Below are 24,921 nucleotides of genomic sequence, written 5' to 3'. Positions count from 1 at the left end.
GCCAGTTTGGTTGCCTCCAAATTTCACACTTCCTCCTTCCTTCATTGTTAGGCTGAGGAAGCTGGACTTTTCTCCTGTCATGTGTCTTGAGCAACCGCTGTCTAGGTACCATGATTTTTGCTTTGGTGCTGCTCTTAGACATACCTGCATCATTGACATTTTCAGATTTAGGTACCCATTGTCCTATGGGTCCTGAAAGGTTAGTACTTGAGGTTTTACTCTTCAATTCCAGTACCTTGTGCTGTGAGTTGGATTGCTTCTAATTAACCGTCACCTTAGGTTTTGGTACTTCAGAAGCAGTAACTGTCTTGTTCTGAAACTTAGACTTCAGAACCTCAGATTTTGGCTTCACCGGACTCTGAGGAATAGGTTCTGATCTTTTCAAGATCTGATCTTTGAAGTCTTGGATTCAGATTTGATCATAGCCTTTGGCTTAGAGTTCTTTGGCTTTGAAGTAATCTTAGTCTTAGAGCCAGAAGCTTCAGGTTCTGATTGAACAACAGTTTCCAACTCAGCACCTTCAGGTACAAAGAAGGTTTTCAGACCTTCCTTGATGTATTCACAACAAGATTTAAGATTGGTTTTCTCAAGTTTCACTTCTGGAAAACCAATTCCTCTGCCATTGTTCTTGTAAATGCTATAAATCATAGAAGCCACTCTGCTTCTGTCAATGCCAGATATAATAAAATCTTCAAGAGCCATTTCATGGTTGCTTAAAGGTCTTTCATTACACTTTTCTTGTAGCTTCTGACATAAGAACCTGAGCTGATCTTCATAAGTTTTACACATGAAGTCAAAGCCCCTAAGTCATTGTTCAGAAGCTTTCAGATCCAATAGAGTTGATTTTTGTTGTTTTACCAAATCAGCATATTTTTCTTTTAAATACTTCAACTCATTTGTTCTTACTTCAAAATGTGTAAGAAGTTCTTTAAGTGACTCAACAAGTTCATCTCTGGGAATCTTAGAATATACCTCATTTTCATCTTCAGAATCTGATTCTGATCCAGCTTCTGAAGTTGCTGTGGCAACTAACCCAACTGCTACCTTTGCATCTTCATCAGCTTCCTCTTTATCAGATCCTGATTCACTTCCCAAATCATCCCAGGTTGCCATTAAACTCTGCTTGATCTGCTTCTTGAATTTGCTTGGTTTGAACGTTGACTTCTTTGACTTGTCCTTTGACTCCTCCTTCTGAAGATCAGGACATTCAGCAATAAAGTGTCCAGGCTTCTTACAGTTGAAGCATCCCTTCTGATCTTCTTTCCTTGAGCTTCTGGAGTTACTCCTTCTTGCTAGAAACTTTCTGTTCTTCTTGGCCAGATACTGAAGTCTGTTGGAGAGCATGGCCATTTCAGCAGCATCTGGTTCAGAATCTGAACTTGATTGTTCTTCCTCTTCAGATTCAACCACTTTGAGAGCTTTTGATGACTTGCATTTGGATGGAAGAGCTATTGATTTACTCTTCTTAGTAGACTCATGTTCATTAAGACTTAACTCATGAACTTTGAGAGAACTAACAAGATCTTCGACACTTAAAGTGTTTAAATCTTTAGCTTCCTCAATGGCAGTCACCTTTGGTCTCCATCTGGCAGGCAAGCTTCTGAGTATCTTGCTCACATGGTCAGAAGCAACATAACTTTTCTTCAGGATTTGTAGCCCAGAGACTAAGGTTTGAAATCTTGAGTACATCTCCTCAATAGTTTCATCATCCTTCATCTTGAATAACTCATACTGATGTACAAGCATGAGAGCTTTAGCTTCTTTGACCTTTTTGCTGCCTTCATAGTTTGAACAGAGAGAAGCAAACATAGCTTTAGCATTGGATTTGTCACTCATCTTCATGTACTCTGCTTTAGGAATAGCAGTGACAAGAGCTCCTCTGATAATATGATGCTTCTTGTAGAGTTTCTTCAACTCAGGAGTATGTTTCTTTCTATCCACGGCAGCTCCTTCTTCATCAAGGACTAAGTCACCAACACCATCTTCTAGAATATCCCATAGTTCTTCATCTAGGCTCATGATATAACTATAGAAGTTGGTTTTCCACCAAGAAAATTCTTCAGCATCTCCATTGAATTTTGGAATCTTTCCAACACTGGATTTCTTACCATCACTATAATCATGTGAGACATTCTTATAGCTAGTTCCATCAGGAATAGGAGTTGGAATAGGACCAGACATGTTTTTCTCAGATCTTTGACTGTTGCACGGTTAAGTGTTACACAACAGACCAAGGCTCTAGATACCAATTGAAGGTGAGAAAAACACAAGAAGGGGGGTTGAATTGTGTTTTGGAAAATTCTTCGTTTCTCCTAAAACTGAACACACTGATCAGAAGCTAACTGAAACAGCTTCTGAAGTGATAATCAGAATCTACACGCAGCGGAATAAAACAGAGAGAGAAGAAGAACGACACAAAGCAATTATACTGGTTCCTTCCACAATCCGGAAGTAGTCCAGTCCCCCTTGCACTTCCAAGGAGATTTCACTAAGAGTAATATCTGATTACAATTGCTCAAGCACACCTGCAAGAGACTTCCTTTGCTCAAGCACACTTTGCAAGAGTCTTCCTATGCTCAAGAACACAATCAAGAGACTTCCCTGCTCAAGCACAACTGCCAGAGACTTCTAACTAAACAAAATTACACAGAAAATTGTTTAAGGTTGAACACTTGATATACAATCAGAGGTGCTCACAGTACAAATCAGATACAGACTCAATAACTTAAGAATTTCTAAAATGCAACTTTGAGACACAGAAATTCTAAGTGAATGCAGAACAATTTCAGCAGAGATTTGGCACTTGTAATAATGTTGTGAGTCTTTCGTTCAGCATTACCAAAACTCTAAGTCTCCACTCCTTTATATAGAGGTGTGAAAGAGACGTTATGAAATTGCCAGCACATCAAAGAGTCGTTGTTGAAGCTTGATCTTTCACCAATGATCTTTTGCCTGATTTGGTTTTTGTCCTATGAAGAACCAATTTGAAATCCATTCTTTATCCAAAGGAACATCTATGCAGGCGAAGCCGTATTCTGGAGCTGTTTTCTTGTCTTGTAGCGTGGACACAAAACAGAGTAGTGGAGGAGGTGGTTGTACAGTGATGGCGTATTTCGCAAGTGTACGAAATCGTTCAAGTAGTAAATAAAACGGTAAGACCGAGTGTCGAACTCGAGGATCGCGTTATACGGTTGAATTGTATTTATGACTTAATTGAACAAAAGGTTAAGTTGTTTGTTTATCGCAATATTGAAAATAACGGAAAATAAAGTGATTAAGATTAATGAGAGAAAGATGCTAGGGATGAGTTTCGCTAGATGATCATGAAAAGCTAATAACCTAGTCTTAACTATTGAGTCGACTCATATGATTGTTACCGAATTATCTAATTTATCCTTGCCCTAATTCCTTAGTGACAAAAACTTTAATCCTAAAATAAAAACCTAATTCCTTAGTGAATTTGAAGATTAGGGTTAAGCATTAACGAACAAGAATTCTTTTAATGATTCCAAGGGTTTGTATCTATTCCTAGATTACAAAGGCAAGGATCTCTTATTTCAAAGCGTTTATAAATTCAACTTCCGTTTCACAAAATAAACCGTAAATCAATTTAAAGGTGATCAATCGATAAAAAGCATTAAGAACGGAAATAAGAGAAACAATCATATGAATTTCAATCAATAATAAAACTAGGTCATAACAATCATGTTCATCTAGGTCTACTCATCCCCAACAAAGGAGGGTTTAGTTACACATGATCAAACAATAAACAATAGAAGAAGAATTACAAGATGAATTCATGAATAAACCTTGTTAAAACTCCTTCAATGGTGTTCCAAGATGCTCCAAATCGCTCTCCTATGTGTTTCTAGGTCTCTTGATCTCCAAAAATCGTCCTTCATTCAGAAACACCTCTTTTCTATTTATAAGAAGCTAAAAATCGGGCGTGCTCCAGAAATCGGTGGCCGATTTTCTCTTATCGGTGGCCGATTTTTTTCGAAGCTGATGGCCTAAAACTGCAGCAAAAATCGGTGGCCGATTTCCAGTTTTCAAAATCTTCATTTTCTTTCCTTTTGTAGCTTGTAACTCCATGCATTGCAATGAATATGACCCAAAATGACATAAAAATGCCTAAGAAAAACTAGGATGACAGAGTGTCATCACAACCCCAAACTTGAACTATTCCTTGTCCTCAAGGAATTTACTTGCAACAGTGACAAACGACAGTAAAATAACAGGTACCTGATGAAATGATAGTACCCAAAAGTTCAATCTCCTCTAGCTAAAGATGAGCTAGTTTGACTTGTTCGCATCCACCGATTCACAACTCCACGCAAACATATGAAATAGGGTTCTACCAGTCGACATGCAGGTCTACATATTACCATACGCTTGAAAAGTTTCTAAACATCAATCAAAGTCAAAGTCATTACACACTTTTGAGGTCTTTAGGGTTGTAACGGGGCTTAGGTAAAAGGTGGGATATATTTGGATAAGTAGGCTACACAAAATTTGAGTTAGGCATTCCTACAAGTGATAAACAAAATGCAATCCCCCAATTCCCAAAATTTTAGGTACCTAGAGAACATTTTCAAAACTTGGGACACTTCGAGTTTGAAGTTTACTCGGATATAGCATTGTGTGTCCCTTTTTCACTTTTCATTCTTTTTTCTTTTCATTTTTTTTTTCAAATTTTTTTTTTTCGATACACCATTTTGTGTGTATTTTTCATTCTTTTTCTTTCTTTCTTGTTCTCTAGTACCCCCACCCCAAACTTATTGGGTTGCAATTCCAAAGGCAACCCCAAACTTATCATTTAGCAACATCCTACATAGCCTAACTCAAAAATAAAATTTTCGAGTAAATCATCCTAAAAGGCTCTAGGCTTCATTTGTAGTTTGTCACCGAACAAAAAGTTCTAAACCTACCGGCTCAAATGGGCTTAAAAATGGATAAAGCAAAATTAAACAAAATAGGGTAGGCTTCAAAAAGGCTCACAGGACCAAGCACTTTTGCCTCAGTGTGTAAATGACAAAGACCAATCAACAGTAGAGAAACAATGCAAGTTCTAGAAATGTAGTTGCATGGAAATCTAATCTATCATATAAGTAAATTGAAAAACAAAGTTTGGCAATGAACCTTATGGCTGAGATTTCTGGGAGTTGTGACTACCTAGCAACGCCGTACACTTCGCCTTTAAAAACCAAGTCACTCCTCCTTTTGAACTTTCAGAATATCATTTCATCAGCTCACTGTTACTAAACTGGAATAGGTCACCTGAAACAAACAAATTCGTTGATAATAAACAAGTTCAAGAACAAGTACAAATAAGGGACACTACTCAAGTTCAAATCAAAATACAACTGAAACAAAGTACTAAATGACATAACAAAAATAGAAATACTGAAAGCGATAAAATAGTAACTGTTTGGGCTAGACAAGGTGCCCAAATCACTGATGTGCTTTGGATGACCCTCCTGGTCCTGAAGGCGGAAATGTATAGTATATAGGCCATGTGTTTGCATCAGGATGCCTCTCAGCTTGAATCCTAAAGTACTCCGCCCTAATGCGCTCCTCTGCTCTGAGTCCCCGCTGCCTCTCCTCTGCAAAATAGTTCTCCATCTCAAGCGGGCTAGCAAACCTGTCATAAGCATTGGTCCTTGCAGTAGCACTCTGGCGGTAGAGCTCAGCTGCCTCATAAAATGGTTGAGGGAATGCTGGTGGGGGCATCCGATCACGAGAAGAAATGTCCTGAGCCCAGTTGGCCATGGCATATGTATACTCCATGAAATTGGGTGGGAGACCCTGCTGCTGCATCTGTGGTAGTGGCACCTGTTGTGGAGGCACCTGTGGTGGAGGCACCTGTGGGATGTGATCTTGCTCCATAGCCTGATGCTCTTCTGCCTCCCTAAGCTTCCGATCATAAATTTCCTGTTCTTTCTCAAAGCCTTCTAACACAGAATCAGATATAAACCTCAAAGACCTCACATACACATCAGTGGGTTCGACCGGAACCTGAGCTTCCTGACATAGTCTATTAATCAAACAACAATGTCCTAAAGTATTCTTATCAGTGCTAATCAGCTTCCACAAACTATCAGTCATCAGTCCAGCAACATCTATCTCATCATCAGCAATCATAACAAGCTAAATAATTACCCGGTCTCGTATCATCTCAGATGTTGACGAAGTTTGCTCAATGACAGTCAAGATAAACGAAGCCCACGCCTTGTACTCTGGCAGCAAATCAACAGTGTTAATCCTCTGAGGTCTAACCACCGGTCCTATCCATCCCTTCCCGTCTCTCATCAACCCTTCAAGCAACCCATCCCAATCACTTCGACTTCGGAAAGTACCATAGACCTGCTTTCGATACTCAACATCACACTTCTCCACGTCCCTCAAACCCAGCACTCGCTGAATGTCCCTCTTACAATAACTAACCTTCTTCCCGCGCACATAAGTGCACCCATTTTTCGAAACAAATGCATTTGCCAAGAATTCTAAGGCAATGCTCGAATTACTCTCCTCGGTCACCATGTTCACAATTCCTTGCCACTTTCTAGCTTCAATTTGCCACACAAAAACAGGGTGTTTTGTTAACTTATCCATAGAAATACCCCTTTCTTTGTTGAAACCCCTCTTCTTAATCAAATTATATCTTTCCTCCGCAATCTCCGAAACAAACCTTTGGTATGGTGGTTGGATGGGTGGTTGAGGTTGTGGTGGGCTAGGTGGTTGTTGAGAAGAAGTTCCGGTAGATCTTTTTCCTCTAGTTCTCTTTGTGGTGGGTTCTTGAGCTTGGTTTTTATTTTTGGCCATAGTTGTTGTTTGAATTGGGAAATGGGTATGTGGATTTGGGATATGAAATTGGGGATAAAGTTAGGGTTTGATGAAATTGATGGAATTGGGGTTGAATTTGTTGGTAAAAAGTTTGTGGGTTTGATGTTGATGATGATTTGTGATGAATTTATGGTTTTTGAGAATGATTTTTGAAGGTTAGAGGTAATGGGTAGTGGTGTTTGTGATGAAGGTTTATGAGATGGTGAGGTTAGAGATGAAGATGTGTGGGTTTGTGGTAGTAGAGAAAGGTTGAAGATGAAGTTTAAGTGTAGATTTGTGGTGTAGGTAAGTGAGAATGATGAAGATGAAGATGAACCAAGAGAGGTTGTGGGTTCCTAGAGCAATTTTGGCATGGTAACACTACTTGTGGAAGTTGGGAAGGAAGAAGAAAGGGTTGAAACTTATGTATAGGAGGGCAAAAATTCGGCCAACATGTGGCCTTCAAAAAGGAAAATCGGGCGCCGACTGGATAGGGGTCGGGCGCCGATTTTTTGCGAGGCGAAGCCTCCTCCTGCACTCCAAAATCGGGCGCCGACTGTGTGGGGGTCGGGCGCCGATTTTGGACCTTTTTTTTTTTTTTTTGAATTTTGCGATACAAAATCGGCCACCGATTTTGGAGGGTCGGCCGCCGATTTTGACCTTTTTTTTTTTTGAACAGAAATGTAAAAATTATACCTATTCGAAACCAGTGGGTTGCCTCCCACTCAGCGCTGGTTTAACGTCCTAAGCTTGACGGTCCACTTCTCTTCCTTCAAGTGGAGTGCAGCGGGATGGATTCAATTGGACGCTCTGATTCTCCCCCATAGTATGGTTTGAGTCTCTGCCCATTCACCTTGAATGTTCTATCAGAGTCTGGATCCTTCACCTCAATGGCACCGTAGGGATAGACTTTTACCACTTTGAAAGGACCGGACCATCTTGATTTCAGCTTCCCAGGAAACAACTTCAACCTGGAATTAAAAAGTAAAACCAATTGCCCTTCCCAAAATTCCCTATTTTGAATCTTTTTATCATGCCATTTCTTTGTTTTTTCTTTAAAAATCTTGGCATTTTCATAAGCGTAATTCCGGAATTCATCCAACTCATGGAGTTGAAGAATTCTGGATTCACCTGCTTTAGTAAGATCAAAATTCAGGAATTTGGTGGCCCATAATGCTTTGTGCTCAAGTTCTAAAGGTAAATGACAAGATTTTTCATAAACAATCTGAAAAGGAGACATACCTATCGGAGTTTTGAACGCTGTTCTGTATGCCCACAAGGCATCATCAAGCTTTAGTGACCAATCCTTTCGGGACGAGTTCACTGTTTTTTCAAGTATTTGCTTAATTTGCCTATTTGACACTTCTACCTGGCCACTCGTTTGAGGGTGATAAGGTGTGGCAATCCGATGATGCACATTGTACTTTTTCAACAACGCCTCCATCTTTCGATTGAGGAAGTGGGTGCCTTCACCACTAATTAACGCTCTAGGTACCCCAAAGCGTGAAAAAATATTTTTCTTAAGAAAGGCAACCACTACTTGAGCATCATTGGTTTGCGTGGCCATTTCTTCTACCCATTTAGAAACGTAATCCACTGCCACCAAAATGTACATCTTTGAGCATGAGGATGGGAATGGTCCCATGAAATCAATTCCCCACACATCAAAGATTTCCACTTCTAACACAGGATTTTGTGGCATCTCGTTTCTTTTTGAAATATTTCCTGTGCGTTGGCAGCGGTCACATTTCTTAACATAGGTGAAGGCATCTTTGAACAAAGTAGGCCAAAACAGGCCTGATTGTAGGACCTTTGCAGCAGTCCTATCCCCACTAAAGTGTCCCCCATAGCTGGAGTCATGGCAGTGCCACAACACCTTTTCTTGTTCATCTTCGGGGACACACCTTCTTAACAACCCATCAACCCCCCTTTTATACAAAAATGGTTCATCCCACACATACGACTTGCAGTCATGTAGGAATTTCTTACGTTGTTGGGAGTTAAAGTCAAGAGGAATAATCTTACCCACCATGTAGTTCGCAAAGTCCGCGAACCACGGCACCATCGTAACAGCTAAGATGTGCTCATCAGCAAAGAGGTCCTTGATAGGCCTCTCCTCCTCTGTTTCATCCATCTTCTCCAGGCGAGAAAGATGGTCAGCCACCGTGTTCTCCGATCCTTTCTTGTCACGGATCTCTAAATCAAATTCCTGTAACAACAGTATCCACCTAAGAAGCCTTGGCTTAGATTCCTGCTTAGAAAACAAATACCTTAGTGTAGCATGATCAGTGTAAACAATGACTTTAGACCCTAACATGTAAGATCTAAATTTATCAAAAGCATAAACAACAACCAGAAGTTCTTTTTCAGTGGTGGCATAATTAAGTTGTGCTGGGTTCAAAACATGGCTGGCATAATAGATAACATGCAACAACTTATCTTTTCTTTGACCAAGTACTGCCCCAACAGCTATGTCAATTGCATCACACATAATTTCAAAAGGTAGTGACCAATCAGGTGCAATGACAATAGGGGCAGTGATCAATTTTTGCTTCAAAGTATTAAAAGCATTCAAACACTCATCATTGAATTGGAAAGGAATGTCTTTGACAAGCAGGTTAGTAAGGGGTTTTGCTATTTTTGAAAAATCTTTGATAAACCTCCTATAAAAACCTGCATGGCCTAAAAGCTTCGAATGCCTTTCTCATTAGTGGGAGGAGGGAGTTTTTCAATTACTTCAATTTTAGCTTGGTCAACCTCTATCCCCTTGTGAGAGATTCGGTGACCCAAGACAATTCCCTCTCTCACCATGAAATGGCATTTTTCCCAGTTTAGGACTAAATTAGCTTTTTGACACCTTTCCAATACAAGAGATAAATTATGCAAACAATTATCAAAAGAAGAGCCAAAGACAGAGAAATCGTCCATAAAAACTTCGATATGTTTTTCAAGCATATCGGAGAATATGGACATAACACGCCTTTGAAACGTGGCAGGGGCATTGCATAGCCCAAATGGCATCCTCCTGTAAGCAAATATCCCATAAGGACATGTGAAAGCAGTTTTCTCTTGATCTTCAGGTGCCACCGCAATCTGATTATACCCGGAGTAACCGTCCAAGAAGCAGTGGTACTCATGACCCGCTAACCTCTCAAGCATTTGATCAATGAAAGGTAGTGGGAAGTGATCCTTCCTGGTTGCAGTGTTCAGCCTTCTGTAGTCAATACAAACTCTCCACCCGGTGACTGTACGTGTTGGGATCAGCTCATTCTTCTCATTTGTAACCACGGTAGTCCCACCCTTTTTAGGAACAACTTGGACGGGACTCACCCACGAACTGTCAGAAATGGGATAAATGATACCGGCTTCAAGTAACTTCACCACCTCCTTTCTAATCACCTCTTTCATGGCTGGATTTAGTCTTCGTTGTGGCTGCACCACCGGCTTGAAGTTATCCTCCATCAATATTTTATGCATGCAGAAAGTAGGACTTATGCCTTTCAAATCCTCAATAGACCAACCCAAAGCGCCCTTGTACATTCTAAGCACCCTTAACAATTTTTCTTCTTCAAGTTTGCTCAAGTTAGAACTAATGATGGCTGGGTACTTCTCTTTCTCACCAAGGAACACATACTTCAAGTGAGAAGGTAATTGTTTGAGTTCAGCTACCGGTGCTTCTTTTGATTTCTCCACAACTTCGTCTTGAGGATGAAGTTCCTCCCACCTAGTAGGGGTGCGACGGTTGTGGGATGGAGAGGCCTCCAACATAGCTAAGACTTCACATTCTTTAGGATCCTCACTTTCTTGTGCAATTTCCGGTGGCACACTTAAGACTCTTTCAAGTGGTAGGGCTGGTATCTCTTTCTGCAGTTTTTCTTTCACAAAGGATTTGATCATGTCGACCCTATAGCATTTTTCTTTCTCATCGGGGTGCTTCATAGCTTTAAGAACATTCAACTTCACCACCCCATCAAAGAATTTCAAAGTTAAAGTGCCATCTTCCATGTCAATTAAACACCTTCCGGTTTGCAAGAACGGTCTTCCTAGTATCAAAGGAATATCATCATCTTCTTCCATCTCAAGAACAACAAAATCTACCGGGAAGATGAATTTATCAACTTTCACAAGAACATCTTCAATTATGCCATAGGGAAATTTGTAAGATTTATCTGCAAACTGTAGAGTCATCCTTGTGTCTCTTACTCTTCCAATGCCCAACTTCTTATAAATAGACAAAGGCATCAAGCTCACACTAGCTCCAAGATCAATCAACGCCTTCTTAAAAGTTCTATCTCCAATGGTACAAGGAATCGTAACACTACCAGGATCTTTTAGCTTCCTTGGGATTTTTCTTTGTAAAACAACACTACATTGCTCAGTGAGCATCACATCTTCATCATCAATTGTTCTCTTCCTTGAAAGGATGTCCTTCATGAATTTTGCATATGAAGGCATTTGTTGGAGGGCTTCAGCAAATGGGATGTTGATTTGTAACTTCTTGAACATCTCGATGAATTTTGCAAAGCACTTCTCATCTTTTTCTCTCTTCAACCTTTGAGGATAAGGCAGCTTGATTTGTGGCTTTGGAGGCTCATCTTTCTTCTTTTCTGGCTCTTCGACAACATGAGTGTTAACGGCATCACGCACTTCAACCTCCACTTCAATTAGTTCAGGAGATGAGTCACCTTCATCATGTTTAGCTTGAGATGATAGTGATTCATCCCTCTTCATGCTTCTTGTAGTGACCATGTTCACATTTTCATGATCCCTTGGGTTGATGACAGTGTTGCTTGGAAGGGTCCCTGGAGCTCTTTGTGTGAGTTGTTGAGCAATTTGCCCAACTTGAGTTTCAAGATTTTTGATTGAAGCCCTTGTATTCTTTTGAGCCTCTCTGGTTTCTTGAGCTAAGGAATTCATGTTGGATGCCATTGCTTCTATAGCTAACTCCCAATCAGCATTCTTTGGAGCTTGGTTTGATGGACCTCCTTGATAACCCCCTTGTTGTTGATTTTGAGAACCACCTTGCTGATTTTTCCACGAGAAATTTGGATGGTTCCTCCAGCCTGGATTATATGTATTTGCAAAAGGGTTATTTCTAACCTGGTTCCCTTGACTGCTGAGGTAGTTCACCATCTCCACTTGGGTTGCATCCATGGGCACATCACAATGCATAGTGAAATGAGGGCCAGCACACCAATCACATTTGACAGTGTTCATTTGATTCACCGGAGCAACTTGGGGTTGAGTTAAGTTAAGTGCTGCCATTTTCTTTGACACTTCAGCAGCTACTGCATCTTGAATCTGCTTACCAGTTAGCATTTTTGAGCTCAAGTTGATTCAGGTCTATGAGTCCTCCCCTTGTACCACCAGTTCTATCATACATCTCCATTTGTTCATTAAGTGCTACAGCTTCAATGATTTTGATTATTTGAGAGGCGGTTTTGAAGTTTATGGAACCACCGGAAGCTGTGTCGAGGACTTGTCTAGTAGCCAACCGTAGACCATTACAGAAAATCTGCATTTGAACTGTAGTATCATAGTTGTGCTCGGGACATGCTGAGAGTAACTTCTTGTACCTTTTATAAGCTTCTCCCAAGGACTCCCCCTCTTTCTGTTGGAAGCTGGAAATGTCTTGACGCCTCCTCACGAATAGAGCTGTAGGAAAGAATTGCTCCAAGAACTTATCTTCCATCTCATTCCAAGTTGTTATGCTACCAGCCGGTAAGGAATCAAACCACTCATATGCATCATCAGTTAAAGTGAACGGGAACAGTCTCAATCTTTTTGCTTCCTCAGAGTGCCCTTGTACCTTAGCTGTCTCACAAAGTATCAAGAAACTCTTCAAGTGCTTGTTGGCATCTTCATTGTACTTCCCCGCATACTGATTCTCCTTCAACTCCCGCAATAGACCGGGATTGATTTCAAACTTGTTCACCGTCACAGGCTGATTAGTAATGGTCAACCTGTTTCGGTTTCTGTCACGAGCCCCATAGTCACCGAGAAGTCTTTCTTCAGGTGGTGGTGGTGGTGGCTGTTGTCCCTCCGCCATCTCTTCGTCTAACTGCTCGTCCGTGTTAACCTCTACTCCGCTAGTCCCTTCCTTTTCTCGAAGTTTTCTGAGTTTTGTTTCTTTCCGGATTGCTCGGCAGTACTTCTCAACTTCTGGAATAAAGGTAAGTTCAGCTGAGGGCTAGCCTCGCATACAAGGTTAGACAAAGAGTGAGTAATAATAAAATAAAGACAATAATTTTGTTGCAGAGCAAAAAAATTTCAATTAAGGTAATAAAATTCAACAGTGATTTGGCAATCCCCGGCAACGGCGCCAAAAACTTGATGGCGTATTTCGCAAGTGTACGAAATCGTTCAAGTAGTAAATAAAACGGTAAGACCGAGTGTCGAACTCGAGGATCGCGTTATACGGTTGAATTGTATTTATGACTTAATTGAACAAAAGGTTAAGTTGTTTGTTTATCGCAATATTGAAAATAACGGAAAATAAAGTGATTAAGATTAATGAGAGAAAGATGCTAGGGATGAGTTTCGCTAGATGATCATGAAAAGCTAATAACCTAGTCTTAACTATTGAGTCGACTCATATGATTGTTACCGAATTATCTAATTTATCCTTGCCCTAATTCCTTAGTGACAAAAACTTTAATCCTAAAATAAAAACCTAATTCCTTAGTGAATTTGAAGATTAGGGTTAAGCATTAACGAACAAGAATTCTTTTAATGATTCCAAGGGTTTGTATCTATTCCTAGATTACAAAGGCAAGGATCTCTTATTTCAAAGCGTTTATAAATTCAACTTCCGTTTCACAAAATAAACCGTAAATCAATTTAAAGGTGATCAATCGATAAAAAGCATTAAGAACGGAAATAAGAGAAACAATCATATGAATTTCAATCAATAATAAAACTAGGTCATAACAATCATGTTCATATAGGTCTACTCATCCCCAACAAAGGAGGGTTTAGTTACACATGATCAAGCAATAAACAATAGAAGAAGAATTACAAGATGAATTCATGAATAAACCTTGTTAAAACTCCTTCAATGGTGTTCCAAGATGCTCCAAATCGCTCTCCTATGTGTTTCTAGGTCTCTTGATCTCCAAAAATCGTCCTTCATTCAGAAACACCTCTTTTCTATTTATAAGAAGCTAAAAATCGGGCGTGCTCCAGAAATCGGTGGCCGATTTTCCAAAACGCGTGCCAGAAGTGCCAAAATCGGTGGCCGATTTTCTCTTATCGGTGTCCGATTTTTTTCGAAGCTGATGGCCTAAAACTGCAGCAAAAATCGGTGGCCGATTTTACAAATCGGTGGCCGATTTCCAGTTTTCAAAATCTTCATTTTCTTTCCTTTTGTAGCTTGTAACTCCATGCATTGCAATGAATATGACCCAAAATGACATAAAAATGCCTAAGAAAAACTAGGATGACAGAGTGTCATCATACAGTTCGTACAATAGTACAATGTCAACGCTTTCGTCCAAATTGCAAGCACATGCCTTCAAACACCTTTGAAATGACCGTTGCAAAATTCCACTAATCTTTTGTTGTGTTTTCGAATCCAATAGACAACTTTTTGCAGTGATGATTCTTCAATCCTTGAATCTTTGCAAATTCATTTGATCTTCAGCTTCTGGTGAAATGACTTCTGATGAGGCAGCTTCTGATAATGCAACTTCTGATGATGCAGCTTCTGATGATACAGCTTCTGATGATACAACTTCTGATAACGCAGCTTCTAATGATGTGGCTTCTGGACCTCTTGTCTTCAGGAGCACTGTTCTTCAGGAGCACTATTCTTCAGAAGCACTTTACTAACTTCAGGAGCGGCTTTGCTTTATGAGCGCTTTTTCTCTTCAGGAGCGAGTTGCCTTCAGGAGCACTAAGCTTCAATTTTGTTGATTCCTTTTGCTCTTTATTTGCTCATTCAGAACCAATAAATGATGTAACTTTTTAATTATGGTCCTGTACACTTGAACAAATATTAGCTAGTCCAATTTACAATTTTTAATACCTTGTTATCATCAAAACTCTTTAAGGTTCATTGTTAAACACATTTTGTTTCAACATAACCCATATATTATTATTATATGAATTTCTTGTTGTACCTTTGTTGTTTTTTGTTCTATGTTTTTGATACTACTACTTATTGAGTTTGATTTTGGGAAATGATGAATAGTAAGATAAAGTGTCTACGGTTTGTTGGATATATGATACCATCATACCATGTACTTCATTGAAAAATGTTGACAACAAACTCAATACTTTTGATATTAAGTGGACATGTCCCTTTCCAATATAACTTGAATTGTTTTAAAGTAAAGAAACACGAATTGCAAAAGCACTGATAACAAAAGAAACTTAATCCAGAGGAACCAACTTGAAGAGAGAGAGGAGGAAAAAGCATCTTCACTTGGGGATTTTTTGCTTATAATGAAGGGTTTAAAAGTAATTATTCAAGTTCACTTTAAAAAATTAATTTTATGCTATGTGGAACCATAAAACAATCTTGTTTGTATAACCTGCTATTGAAGGTCATTTTGAAGGGACCATGTGTGCATCCTTAAAAATAGGGACCATATTAGGGGCACCCTAAAATTATTATCATTTACTAAAATTAACTTATTAATTGCAGTTAGTGAAATAATTAAGTTGGATGAAATTCAATAAATAAGGGTATAATAGTGAAAAAATAATAAATGTTGCATTATTATTCTAAAGTGACAATTATTTTGTGATAGAAAAATGACAGAGACACCCATACTCAACAATTAGTTTGAAATGGAAGGAATGTGTAATTAAATATTACCCTTATAAAAAATATAATATAATATATTACAAAGAGTATCTAAGCAATATCATTACTTTTGTTATGTTGTTCATTGTCTAATAAATGATTCACATCAAGATGTCATGTAATTCAAATAGTTTCTTAAAAAAATGTAATTCAATGTTTTCCTTATGACGTTGTAACCTCCATCTTATACTGTTCTATTTGTCTTGTACAATGGTGTGTAAACAATGTATTAAAAAACAGAATTGAACATTTTCCCAACATATTTTCATGCCAGTTTGCTTTGGCGGTGGGACACTCAAACTTGCATCTCACTGAGTGACTTTCGTGAAAACAAAGAAGTTTGGTTTTCTACCTTTTACAGTAACGTAACATTTTACCGTAGTTTTGAAAAATGCAACGCCATTCCAAACAGGTATTCAACTATTTTGTTGTATTCTTCGTAAACTTTGGACAAAAATGTGCAAGTTTCACGAGTTTTTGAAGTTGTGTTGGTCAATTTAATCGATTGAAAATATAACTCGTTGTATAGTTTATTGAAATGGACTTTCATGCCTAATTTAACATGTCTCCCTTTTCAATCTCAAATACTTCCTAACCTTGCACCTCTTGTTTATCGCTTTAGTATATATAGTGTTCATGATGACATCCAAAACCATAGTTTTAAAACTCGGACCGGTCATTGACTCGGTGAGGTTATTGGGTCACTGAGTCATTGGTTGAACCATTGGGTCACTGGTTGAACCGCATGATAGAATCGGATGACTCGGTCATATAACTCGGTCGTTAAAAAAAATTATATGTATATTAAACTAGATCAAATTGAGTGACTTGGTATGTAAAAAATTATCAAAAAAAAAAAGTCATGTATACAAATATAATTATTTTTGACAAATTAACATAATTTTACAATCTCATTCTCAAATATAAACTTATTTACGATAACAAAAGTAGATAAAATTTCCCCTATCTTTTTGCTATTTTTGTTTAATATATTTTATGATGAATCAATATAGTAATAATTTTATAAGATCTAAGTGTATGATATTTTTTTAAGAAAGGTGTATAATATAATATTTAAAAAATAAAGTCCTTTAAGCAAAATTGAAAAGGTAAAGTAACAGTAATTGTGCAAAGATAGTCCCATATGTTTTACTTTTACGATTATTAAATTAAAAAAAGAAAGGGAGATAAAAAATTGCTAGGTCTTAATTGGACCATTAAATCAAATGAATTGAAAACATAACCCTACCTTTTTTATGTTGCAGCCGCTCCTCCCTTACTTTCATCTTCTATTCTCTGTAAACAAGTAGATCTACATTAAAAAGCACATATCAGATCTACATTCATCCAAGCAGGTCTAAAATTTCCATCATGTTAATCACGAGTTGATTAGTTCCAATCATGTTCTTTCCTTCTTTATCTTCTTCCCTTCCTTCGCGGATCTCTCTGTTCTATGACTTTTTTCCTTCCTGTTTTTCTGATTTTTTATGGCTGATCTCTCTGTTCTATGATCTCTGTTCTATGATTTTTTCCAGTTTTTCTGATTTTTTTAGTGACCCGGTCCGGTTCATCAAACCGGCCGAGTCACCGATTTTCACCGGTTTTTAGCGAGTCATACCGGTTTTGACCGGTTCAACTGCATGCCCGATCCGATAAGCAGACCGAACCGGTCACATTACCGATTCACGGTTCGACCGGTCGGACCGGCCGGTCCGGTCCGAGTTTTAAAACTATGTCCAAAACTTTCAAAACATGACTACATAAGATGCTATGTGTCTCAAATTTACGACAATCACATAAAAGCTTTTGTTTAGTAGGGTTTTCAATACCTATCCTCTAATTTACATTTTCATATTTGTGACAGCATATAAACCTTCTTTCAACACCTTTATGCAAATATTTTTGGAGTGTAAACATTTTCGACTTGAACGAGCATACGAGCCTTCTTCATTTTCAATCTAGATGCCTTATGTATTGACTCATATTGAGCTTCTGACTCGTTGTTCTCTTTACCTTTGACAACCCTTTTAAAGTGTGTTGAAAAAACTGACTTTTAATGGGGAAATAGTCACTTTGGTCCTTGAATGATCAACGAGTAGTCATAATAGTCCCTCAATGTATCGAAATAGCAAAATAGTCCTTGATTGTGCACTTTGTTAGTCAAAATAGTCCTTGATATTAAAATATGGGTTAATTATGTTTCTAGTCCCTATAAAATAGCGACCTTGTAAGTTTAGTCCCTACTTAATTTTAATAGCATTTTTAGTCCCTATAAAAAAAATTTACTTATAATTTTAGTCCCTGCTAAAACAAAGTTTGATTAATTATCCTTAAACTCTTAAATTTTTGAACGATTTTTTTGAGACAAAATTAGAACACTATGAAAGGTTCGTTTACTAAAATTTAGAATTTTCTGACATGAAATGAATTAAATATGAATTTTTTAAAACGACAAAAGTTAAAGATAAAAAGTAATAAAATCTGGATGTAGAAATCAAATTTTGCGATAATTTTTTGCGGACGAACTTTTAGTAATGTTCTAAACATGTCTGCAAAAAATTGTTCAAAAATTTAAGAGTTTAAGCATAAATTAAACAAATTTGAATTGAGTAGGGACTAATACTCAGTGCAGAAAAACAAAATTAGGGACTAAAAATGCTATTAAAATTAAGTAGGGACTAAACTTACAAGGTCGCTATTTTATAGGGACTAGAAACATAATTAACCCTTAAAATATTTCGTTAATATTGTCATATTAGTCCTTATACGTACTTACTTATTGTCATTTTAGTCCTTATGTCAAAAGAGTTATTGTAGGTATTAAGGGGTTATTTAAGCTTTAGGGACAATTTTGACTAACAAAGTGGACAATCAGGGACTATTTTGAAATTTTGATACATTGAAGGACTATTGTGACTACTTGCTACACATTCAGGGACAAAGTGACTATTACCCCACTTTTAATCTTATCCGTTGAAAGTTTTAATAGCCATCTGTCGCACATCTGTTAAAAGAACAAGACATAAAGTTTTTTTTTTTCAGTTCCCAACTTCATTTTCTTCCCCTACCTACTTAGTAGCAGCATCCGATTTACACTGTAACTGTAATGCAAAACATTTTCAAAACCAAACATTCTTCTTTCTTCATTCTATGTTGTTCTCCTCAACAAAACCCTTCACATTCTCACTCCAAACCCTACTCAAACATGGCCTCACACCCACTCCAAATTCAATCACCACCTTCTTCAGTTTCCTCTTCAACCTCCGCAAATTCAACCTAATCATCAACCTCTTCCATCAATTCACCTTCAACAAAATCCAAATCCCACACAAAACTCACGAAATCTTCACATGGGCACTTCTCAATTCACACAATTTCAACCAAGCAGAACAATTTATGAAGCAAAATCCACACACCACATTTGGCGCGTGGGACGCGCTTATTCATGGTTTATGCTCCACGCGCGAAAACCCAGAAAGGATTCTCTCTGTTCTGCGACATTGCTTGGTAAAAAATCGTGTTTTTATCTCAAAAACTGTTTTTTGTTGCGTGATTCATAGATTTTGCAATGTGGGTCATGTGGGTAAGGCTATTGAGGTTGTTGAATTGATGAATGGGTATAGAAAGGATTACCTTTTTGATGATTTTGTTTCTAGTTCCGTGGTTTCGGCATTTTGTAGAGCTGGAAAACCAGAACTTTCATTGTGGTTTTTCGATAATTTCACGCGGTCGAGGCCGAATTTGGTGACTTATACTGCTGTTGTGAATGCTCTTTGTAAGTTGGGGAGGGTTGATGAAGTTTGTGATTTGGTGAGGAAGATGGAGGAGGATGGGTTGGATTTGGATGTTGTGTTGTATAGTGTTTGGGTTTGTGGGTATGTTGAAGAGAAGGTTTTGGTTGAGGTTTTTAGGAAGATGAGAGAAATGGTGGAAAAGGGTATATGTCATGATTTTGTTAGTTATACTATACTTATAGATGGGTTTTCTAAGTTAGGTGATGTTGAAAAGTCTTTTACTTTCTTAGCTAAGATGATTAAAGAAGGGATTATACCTAATAAGGTTACTTATACTGCAATTATGTCTGCATATTGTAAGAAGGGTAGGGTAGGGGAAGCATTTGGTGTTTTCAAAAGGATGAAGGATATGGGAATCGAGTTGGATGAATTTGTGTTTGTTGTTTTGATTGATGGGTTTGGAAGGGTAGGAGATTTTGATAGCGTGTTTCAGCTTCTTGTTGAAATGGAGAAGAGAGGGATTAGTCCCAGTGTTGTTACGTATAATGCGGTTGTAAATGGTTTGTCGAAGTATGGGAGGACACAGGAGGCGGATGAGTTCTCAAAAAACGTGACTGCAGATGTAGTTACGTACAGCACGTTGTTGCACGGGTATACCAAAGAAGATAATGTTTTGGGGATTTTGCAGACGAAGAAGCGTTTGGAAGAAGCTGGCATCTCTATGGATGTTGTAATGTGTAATGTGCTGATCAGGGCACTGTTTATGATGCAGGCTTATGAAGATGTTTATGCACTTTACAAAGGAATGCCGGAAATGGATCTCGTTCCAAATTCTGTTACGTACTGCACAATGATTGATGGGTATTGCAAGGTTGGTAAAATCAATGAGGCACTTGAGGTATTTGATGACTTTAGAAAGACATCAATCTCTTCGTATGCATGCTACAATAGTATTATTAATGGCCTTTGCAAGAAGGGTATGGTAGAAATGGCCATTGAAGCATTGCTTGAACTCGATCACAAAGGTCTCATGTTGGATACAGGTACACATAGGCTGTTAATGAAGACAATTTTCAAGAAAAATAGTTCAAAAGTGGTCTTAGATTTAGTTTGCAGAATGCAAAGTTTAGAGCTAGATATATACAATGCAATATGTAATGATTCCATATTTTTATTATGTAAACGAGGATTACTCGATGATGCATATCAATTGTGGATGGCGATGAAAAAGAAAGGGTTACCTGTCACATGCAAATCTTATCATTCACTTTTGAGAAGGCTTCTCTGTGTTGTTGGGAATAGGGAGCAAATTCTTCCCCTTTTGAATTGCTTTCTGAAAGAGTACGGTCTATTTGAACCAAAGGTTCAAAAGGTACTCGCACAATACCTTTGTCTGAAAGATGTCGACAGTGCTCTTCGATTTCTTGGAAAAACAGCGTATAATTCTTCAGCAGTCACTTTTCCTGTGTCCATTCTCAAGATTCTCATAAAGGACGGAAGAGCTTTAGATGCATATAAGCTTCTCATGGGGGTTCAAGATGATTTACCGGTCATGTATGTCGATTACGGCGTTGTGATTCATGGCTTATGCAAGGGAGGATATCTCAATAAAGCATTGGATCTTTGCACCTTAATTGAAAAGAAGGGGATGAATTTGAACATAGTCATATATAATTCAATAATAAATGGATTGTGCCATGACGGTTGTCTTATTGAAGCATTTCGGTTATTTGATTCTCTAGAGAAACTTAATTTGATGACCTCTGAGATAACTTATGCTACATTAATTTACGCTTTATGTATGGAGGGATATCTGCAAGACGCGGAGCATGTTTTCAAGAAAATGGTTCTCAATGGATTTCAACCAAAAACACAAGTTTACAATTCATTACTCGTTGCCATATCTAAAATCGGACAATTAGAGAAGGTATTTGAGCTTCTAAATGATATGGAGAAACAATACATTAAGTTTGACAATTTCACAGTTAGCTCTGTAATAAATTGCTACTGCCAGAAGGGCGACATGGAAGGAGCCCTTGAATTCTATTACAAGTTCAAGGGGAAGGATATATCACCCGATTTTTTGGGGTTCTTGTATTTGATAAGAGGTCTATGTACCAAGGGAAGAATGGAAGAAACAAGGAGTGTCTTGAGAGAAATGCTACAGTCCAAGAATGTTGCAGAGATGATTAACATTGTCAACAGCAGGGTTGATACCGAGTCAATATGTGATTTTCTCGCTACATTGTGTGACCAAGGACGCATTCAAGAAGCTGTTAAAGTTCTGAATGTAATCGCCTCAGAGTTTTTTCCTGCTCAAAGGTCGTCTACTTATAATAATCAAGGATCCGATAAATCACACAAGAGTTATGAATCAATGGATATCGGTTCAAAATCTTCCACCTCTCTACTTAAGTATTGCGAAAGTGGTTTAGATTTTGAATCTTGTGATACCAGGGATAAAAGGAATCACATGACTAATAATGATAGTCATTTGAAAAAATCCCGACTGCGTAACTTTGATTTCTATTATTCTAGAATTGCTGCACTTTGTACTAAAGGGGATCTGCAGGATGCTAATGAATTGGCAAAGATAATGGTTTCAGACATGACAGAGTCTATGAACTGAATATTTGGAATAAAAGATTTAATAGTATCATATGACATGGAAACGTCTCTCTTGTAGTGCCAGCAAAGAGAACACACAGATGAAATCTGCAGGTATATATTTTCCTTACAATTAAGTTTCTAAAGAGCACGTGCGTGTGTAATTATTTACCATCCCATTGTTACATTGTGTAATGAAACCGGTCAAATTTGGCATGGCTTACATAACTGTGTTAGCCTACAATATATATCGAAGAAAATTACTGTAAAATATATATTGTAGAATAGCAATAACTATTGGTCACATTTGTTTCAGTTGTCACATTTTTAATTATGTTTTTGTAGAATATAACTATTGCTCACATTTGTTTCAGTTTCGAAGCATTAATATTTCGTGGAGGATTGCAATATTAGTGAACGCAGATATGGCCGGTTGAACAGTTCCACATTCACAATTACTGTGGTTTTGGGTGTTTTTCAAAATGTTTCACTGTAAATTGGTAATTAGCTTTTTCATTTTTTTTTTTTTTGTAACTTACAAATACAAAGTCTTCTCTTATGGACTTTTTGTTTCTGCCATTGCTGCAAGGAAGGTTCTATTCTGCTCTTCTTTATGCTGTTTCCGCTTCCCACGGTTGGTGATATGATTGCATACCTTCCAATTATCTCTTATCTCGTCTTGGGCTGCATCTGGAGACAGGTTGATGTTTAAAATAGAAGCAGAAACACTTAAGAGTGATTGAGGAAGCAATCAGAGAAAGCTTCATAATGGTTTGCCTGTGGCAGAGAAGATGCGCAAAAGAGCCAGTTGCTGGTAGAACTGTGAGTACATTAAAGGCGTGATGAGTTTATTTTCTAGCTTCATTGGGGTGTGTTTCCCGCTATATATTGTTTTTTTCCCTTTCTGTTATTTGTTTGTTTTAGGGGTGATATTATTCATGGTGGTTGGGGTGATGATTTTCAAGGGTGAGAGTTAGTGACTGTCACAATTTTCTTCGTTGGTGGAAAACTTTCGGTTTCTAAGCTATCTAAGTGTATCATCTAATCAGTTCTAAGAAACATAATTTTTTCTCCTTAGTTCTGTTGAATTCAATCTGCAGATGGGTTGAGTGAAAACTATTTGTTTTGTTTGTTTTCAATTTACTTTATGTAGGGGACTGAAGAGTAGGAAAGGAAATACGGTAGACGAAACTTTTGGCTGTGAGAGGTGAATATATATCATATTGGATATGGAAAGTGTGTGGTAGGTAGAGAGAGGAGATCACAGACTGTATTTGATGTTTTTGGAATAACTTGATAGAAAGGAAATATAATTTAATTGTTAATCATTATAATTCGTTATTATGTATGCAGGCGATGGAAAATCAGAAGATCAAATTTTAGACACTTAAAGGACTTGGTTACAAATTCGATCGTGTTTAATCTATTAAGTTGAAGCACATTATACAGGTATGTTATTTTGGTTGCTTTTAAAGTCATTCTGTAACAATTGATGTTATGAATTGGGATGCCCTCTTCCATTGTCTCTGACCGGGATAAGTTTTTACTAGCAACTTTTGGAAACAACTTTTCAAGCTTCATGGTACCATACTTGCGATGAGTTCTGCGTACCATCCTTAATCTGACGGACAATCTGAGGCTCTCAACAATTGTCTCGAGATGTATTTGCGTTGTTTAATGTTTGCTGACCCTCTCAAATGGTCCAAGGCCTTTCCTTGGGCAGAATACTGGTATAATACATCTTATCACATCAGTGCTGCCATGACGCCTTTCAAGGCCCTCTATGGTCGTGATCCTACTACGCTGATTCGTTCAAAGGGTAGTTCCAAAGACACTGCAGATTTTTCCCAGTTAGCACAGAGAGAAGAATTGCTGTCACAGCTACAGTCCATCTCTACAAGGCTCAACAAACTATGAAGCATCAAGCTGATAAGAAACGCCGCCATGTTGAGTTCCAGTTGGGTGATCACGTCCTTGTGAAATTGCAACTTTATCAACAGTCTTCGGTAGCACTGCGGAAACATCAAAAGTTGGGTTCACGCTACTTTGGTTCATTATCGACAGTCTGTAGCGTATAAGTTGAGTCTGCCTTCCACTGCAAAAGTCCACCCTATCTTTCATGTTTCACAATTGAAACCATTTCATGGTAATATTACTTAACCTTACATTCGTCTTCCGTTAACCACATCTGAACTGGGCCTATTCTATAACCTACTTCTGTGCTTGATTCTAGGATCATCATAAGAGGCACAACTTCTGTTCCTCAATTACTTATTGCTCAGGAAGGACTGGATACCACTGCTGCAACTTGGTAAGATAAAGCGGATATTATGTTGACTTATCCCAATTTCAACCTTGATGACAAGGTTACTGTTAATGGGGGAAGTCTTGAATGTACTCCAGTCATTGGCTTGGACCCACAAATGAATGAGTCAGCATCGGAGGAGATAAATTCTGTTACGAATCTGGAAATGACAGGTGCAAGGCGCAGTGAGAGAATCAAAATTCCAAATTGAGGTGATATAAGCTGTATTGAGAAATAAAGAATGGGTGTGGCATAATTGAGTAACCTTTCTCTGTGTGAGAAGCTTCTGTCCACCTTTATATCTTTCATTATCATAATCACTCTTCCTCCTTAGCTTGTAATAGGAGTGTACTGCAATTTTTTCGATATCAATAATACAATGATCTTGATTTGTTTTCCCTATTTCAATATCACATTGTTTTAAAAAATAAATAAAAAAATGACCCCAACATTGATAAATCCAATGAATGAGACCTTACCTTTTGTTTGGGGTTTGAAAATGCTTGAAATGTGATGCTTTTAACCAAAAAAACCTTTTAGGAATCACTTGGATTGGATCAAGAAGCATATCTTGCAGGCGATAATACATGCATAATGGCCTTAACTATGTAACAATGGAAGGCATAAGTATAGGAGAAAAGAGT

The 24,921-nt window shown here is 38.0% G+C and overlaps 1 protein-coding gene across 2 annotated transcripts; it reads left to right on the top strand.

Moving 5' to 3' along the window:
• The first annotated feature begins 18,723 nt into the window (after positions 1-18,723).
• LOC146945742 (Pentatricopeptide repeat (PPR) superfamily protein) lies at positions 18,724-24,685 on the top strand. 2 transcript variants are annotated; one of them, XM_085744017.1, is made up of 6 exons: positions 18,724-22,086; positions 22,347-22,472; positions 22,566-22,794; positions 23,326-23,421; positions 23,523-24,118; positions 24,206-24,685. In XM_085744017.1, the coding sequence occupies exon 1, from the start codon at positions 18,782-18,784 to the stop codon at positions 21,992-21,994; it is 3,213 nt and encodes a 1,070-aa protein (XP_085600143.1). In that variant the 5' UTR covers positions 18,724-18,781; the 3' UTR covers positions 21,995-22,086; positions 22,347-22,472; positions 22,566-22,794; positions 23,326-23,421; positions 23,523-24,118; positions 24,206-24,685. The 2 variants fall into 2 exon arrangements, with proteins under 2 accessions (XP_085600143.1, XP_085600142.1); XM_085744016.1 differs by having other exon boundaries at positions 22,566-22,841.
• Positions 24,686-24,921: the final 236 nt, after the last annotated feature.

The sequence above is a fragment of the Medicago sativa genome, chromosome 2 (genome assembly GCF_051527215.1).
Source record: "Medicago sativa cultivar Bolivia chromosome 2, Bolivia_mono, whole genome shotgun sequence".
In the NCBI taxonomy this organism is placed as follows: Eukaryota; Viridiplantae; Streptophyta; class Magnoliopsida; order Fabales; family Fabaceae; genus Medicago; species Medicago sativa.
This window is presented reverse-complemented; position numbering and strand designations above follow the sequence as displayed.

What these genes read in the sequence shown, in the direction of transcription:
- LOC146945742 (XM_085744017.1), top strand. Translation starts at nt 18,782, where the DNA reads ATGTTGTTCTCCTCAACAAAACCCTTCACATTCTCACTCCAAACCCTA.